The sequence below is a fragment of the Trachurus japonicus genome, chromosome 15 (genome assembly GCF_045865225.1).
Source record: "Trachurus japonicus isolate A0001 chromosome 15, Traja_1.0".
NCBI lineage: Eukaryota > Metazoa > Chordata > Actinopteri > Carangiformes > Carangidae > Trachurus > Trachurus japonicus.
This window is the reverse complement of record NC_140921.1, coordinates 7,964,455-7,968,941: the sequence shown is the minus strand read 5'-3', so window position 1 is coordinate 7,968,941 and position 4,487 is coordinate 7,964,455. Positions and strand designations below refer to the sequence as shown.

The 4,487-nt window shown below is 39.2% G+C and overlaps 1 protein-coding gene across 1 annotated transcript in view; it reads right to left on the bottom strand.

Moving 5' to 3' along the window:
- LOC146973135 (pleckstrin homology domain-containing family A member 3-like) overlaps positions 1–4,487 on the bottom strand; it is a 15,174-nt gene extending 10,687 nt beyond the window's left edge. Inside the window, exons 1-5 of the mRNA XM_085799405.1 lie at positions 4,165–4,487; positions 2,100–2,216; positions 1,857–2,006; positions 1,050–1,171; positions 581–685 (exon numbers count right to left, since the gene is read on the bottom strand). Coding sequence (XP_085655531.1) covers positions 581–685; positions 1,050–1,171; positions 1,857–2,006; positions 2,100–2,216; positions 4,165–4,204 — 534 coding nt within the window. The 5' untranslated portion in view covers positions 4,205–4,487. The remainder of the gene's footprint in view (positions 1–580; positions 686–1,049; positions 1,172–1,856; positions 2,007–2,099; positions 2,217–4,164) is intronic.

Below are 4,487 nucleotides of genomic sequence, written 5' to 3'. Positions count from 1 at the left end.
AGCAGAAGTAAGTGATATATTTGTGTTAATATAAGTCTTAAATAGTTATATCTTCCGACAGCAATCACTTACATAGAGTGTTTGGACTGAAACACGGATCTCTCAGTCACTCTGCTCTGCTCTGAGCCGAAGAGAAAACATTTATCGTATCCTACAGTTTTTATCCAATGAGGAGAGAGAACGGCATGCAGGGCTGTGTGTGCAGCCAAGGAACGCCGTGAATGTGGCGACGTAGGGACGAGGACTGTTATGGTGCGTTCAAGGAAACTCGTATTTTTCCGACCGTGAAGTGGTACCAGTTCGATCTGGTACGAGTTCACCGGTCGGAAGTTACGAGTGGCCGTTATAGTGACTTTCACCGGTAAAACAGGTCGGAAAAACACGAGTGGGTTGCCTGAAACGCTACAAAGTCGTAAGTTGTGACTTGAAGCTGTAATTTACGATTTCAAAAGCCTGCCTGGAACGCAGCATTAGCGAAAACGACCGGATCGCTTACTTCTGCTTTAACAAGATACTTTTCTTCTTTTACTGTTGTTATTGACTTAATATATTTGAATTTAGCAGAGAAAGTGTTGATTACTCGTTCAGGGGGTCGGAGGTCAGGGGTCAAACTCTGGTTGGCCAGGGTCATACACTCCTCCAACGTCCTGATGAAGGTGGCACATGTGGCACTGAGGAGAGACGCCTGAAGAGAGACAGAGTAATTAATAATAATGATTATGTGTATAGCTGCAACAGGGCCAGAAAGTCCATGACTGATTCAATTATTAAAAAATGATTACTTATTTACTATTGCTGTCATTTCTATTTATATACCGGTAATATAATTTCTTATTGTACTGGGACATGAGCAGATATGAATTTCCCTCCTACATGTTTGTAACAAGTTTGTTCGAAAAAAAGAAAATCTACCAATTGATTGATCAATAAATGGTCTAACCATTACAGTTTAACAGTACATGACATATAAATACGCACACATATACATGACTCTGCTGTAAAACCTTATGATTTTTTAAAAATTTAAACACAGAGTTGTTTTTTGTTACCTCGGAAGTGGGCGTGGTCTCTGTGTCAGCGCTGTGCTGTGATTGGATGGTTTGCACCTGCTGGACGAGGAGGTCGCAGTACAGACGGAGCTCTGACATCTTCGTCTTCAGACAGTCTGGACCTGGACAAAGAAAATGATGTTGAATTAAACTTTTTAAACTTTGACTTCACACTGAGTCGAATTATTGAAGCTTCTGCAGCGTTCAACATATTTTAACACCACGTAAAATGTGATTTAATCTTTTTTTTATGGCTCAAAGAATGAAAGAAAAGCAGCAGGATTCATGCGACTTCACAAGTTTAAGCTAAAACTCACCTTTAAATTCTCTGACTTATTCTCCACTGTGGCTCTGTGTATCTACAGAGTTTCATCTACTTCATCTCCATAGACTCTCATGTTAAAATGTCCGACAATAAACATGTTTATCTCTCGAAATCTTAAGTGGTCAGGAGTTTTTATTTCCCGTGAGGAATAAAAAGTCATCATCATTATAGAGTTTAAACACGATGTGCAACGTGCCACCGCTCCTTAGCCTCGCTATTTCTGCTGTTATGATCGTCAAAATTAGATTAAAATCACTACTTTCTCTGCACAAGTAAGAAAGAAGAACAAGCTTCTGCTTTATAAAATGACGCACACTGTGTTTAAAAGAAAATATTTTACCCCAGATAATGTCACCACAGAGTGAAGCTTTAAAAAAAAAAGAAAATCCTTTTTGGTTTTTGATGAAAAGCTGGTTCTGTGTGTGTGTTTGTGTGTTTACAGGTGATTTCCCAACTGAAATAAACAAACAAACAGTGTGAACCTCTGTGGTTGTGATTGTCCAGTGTTCCTGCTTTGGACGAGCCCAAAGCCACGAGCCACCGCTGTCTCTCTGCTGCGTTCACTGCCCGCACGTAGAAATGCTGCTCGCCGGGGATTATCAGCTCCAGACGAGTGAGATCCGTCGGGTGAACTGAAAACGTAAAGCAGACGGTTTGACGGATGTGTTTACACTTAGAGCGGTGAATGATTTATTTTTATCTTTTTATAAAAACAGCAGTCTCACCTTTAATGTCACACACGGACATCTTGATGGATCCTTTGCTTCCTTTGCCGACGTCGTCCTCGCTGTCGTAGTAAGAGATGACTCCGTTCTCCAGGACGAACCAGCGCGGCTGCCAACCTGAGGACGGGAAAACAAACATTTTACATCAGAGGAAGTGCAAAATTAATAAAAAAGAACACAGAAAAGTACTTTCTCTTTCCCGTTGTTTTGCTAATCTTTCTCTCGCACATGTGCATTTGTTTTCAACGAAGCCGGCAATAAATCAATCCATGGAGCGGTGGATAATGTTATTTATTTATCATATAAGATGTTTCCATGTGTATATTTGTGTATACTCTGAAGCTGTTTAATTAAGGTAAAAATGTAATATAGCAGAGTTAAGGTAAAAAAAATCCTGCATAGTTCCTCTTTAAAAGGATGTAAATGCACTTTTGTTTTTTGCTTTTTTAATTACCCCTTTAATTCAGATTTGGTGCAGAGGTGTTAGTTTGGAACAGGACGTCATGTGACGCAGCAGATTAAAGTTTCTCAGCTAAGCAGCAATAAAAGTTGGGAAACTGTCACTCCACATAAAGCGGAGCGGTCTCATGACTCAGCTCTGACAGAGCAGACACAGTGGGAGCGTTACAGTTATAAGTGGAGTAAACTCTGTTCTCTTCCTCTATTATTTATAGACGTGCTGCTGCGCTGCCATCGCTCAGGTCAGATGCCACTTCTGTTTCTACTGACTGTCGTGCATGTGACTCTGACACTAAGTACGTTTACAATTGGGCAGTTATTTGTGTGATATTTATATTTCTGCTCTGTCACATTTCAGAGGTAAATATGTTTTTTTTTTTTTTTTTTACTTACAGCTGCATCCAATATTATAAAACAATAAAAACCATTCAGAGTGTTTTTGGAGCACTGTTATTCTTTATTTCTTATCTGTGCTCTACATTTCTGAAATGTTTTAGAGATTAAATTACAAGTCAGTTACCTGTCCAAACTTTCCATCCAACTCTATATAAAGTAGATAAATCAAGCTCAACCTTGACCTGCTGCAACAGTAAACCACTGCTGACACTAACAACCTAATTATGTAACATCTAATAATAATATATCAATTACTAGGTATTTTCTCTTTTCAAATATTTACGTAATAGCTGAGTTAAGGTTTTATAATGAAGTGGTTTTCTGTAAGTCAGCATGTAACATTATGAAGAAGTGGTTTCCTGCCAAAAAACCCTTCTATCACATCATTTAACTTCCTTTATTTCCCCTAAATGTGACAAAAATCTACCACAGCTGTGAACATAGAGCATTTCTCCTAAAACTTGTGCACAGTCAAACAAAGTCAGTTCATGTAATTTGCGAATTAATTCACTGAAAAACTCCTACAGTTGTGTAAGAAAATAAACAATGGGTTTTTGCAACCAAATAGGCTAATACTTTAATACTGTATTTCTGGTAAGAGTTTTACATATTATGAGCATTTTTTAGACTGTTGTAATGGAATTTTTCCTACATTAAGTAGCTTTTCGATGCCAAATCAGCATAGGTTCATTAACTTATTGTCATGACAACTATAATCTGTTGCTGATATAAAGGAAAAAATTACACATTTTTGGAGCCTACATCATTGTTCATGAGAGAGAGTCCTTTAACTTAACTTAATAATTAAGTTAATTTACAATGATACCGGACATGACATGGGTCAGACAACACTTTTGGTGAATTTAGGAGAAATATTGTAAAACACCTTTACTGTAATGTGTATTTTCTACCATTTCTTTCCTCTAGTCTGAAATAGGACGTGTCAATGAAGCAAAAATAGCCCAAAATCTCACAATGTTTTTGACTGTAGTGTCTCGCCTTAATCACATTAAATTCCGTTGGTGTTAATGTTAGATTGTTAGCAACGTTAGTTACCAACGGTTAAAAAAAAAACGGGTAAGTTTTAACATGCTACCTGTTTGCTAACTGACTCAAACACCGTCAGTCACCGTCCAAGTCGCGGTGTCTACGGCTGCACGTTAAGACAACATGATCAGACAGGTGTCAGTCACACACACGGTCCACTCACCTGTCATGTAATTCGTCCATTTGTACAGAATCCCCTCCATCGTCTCTCCTTACAGCGGCTAACTTTAGCCTCCGAGCTAACTAGCCTGTAGCTGGCTAACGGAAGCGCAGCCGCTCAGAGGGCGAGCTTCATCTCGAGCTGCCGCTTCTCTGAAGATGTGTCAAGTGTCCGTGGTTTGTGTCGGAGGAGAGTTAATGTCATGACGAGGGTTTGTTTGTTTGTGCTGAGCTGAGCTGTGCAGCTAAACTTGGAAACAGACAGGACAGTCAGCTGATGGACGGGGACGAGAGAGAGGAGAAAAAATGTCAACAAAACAGCAGCTT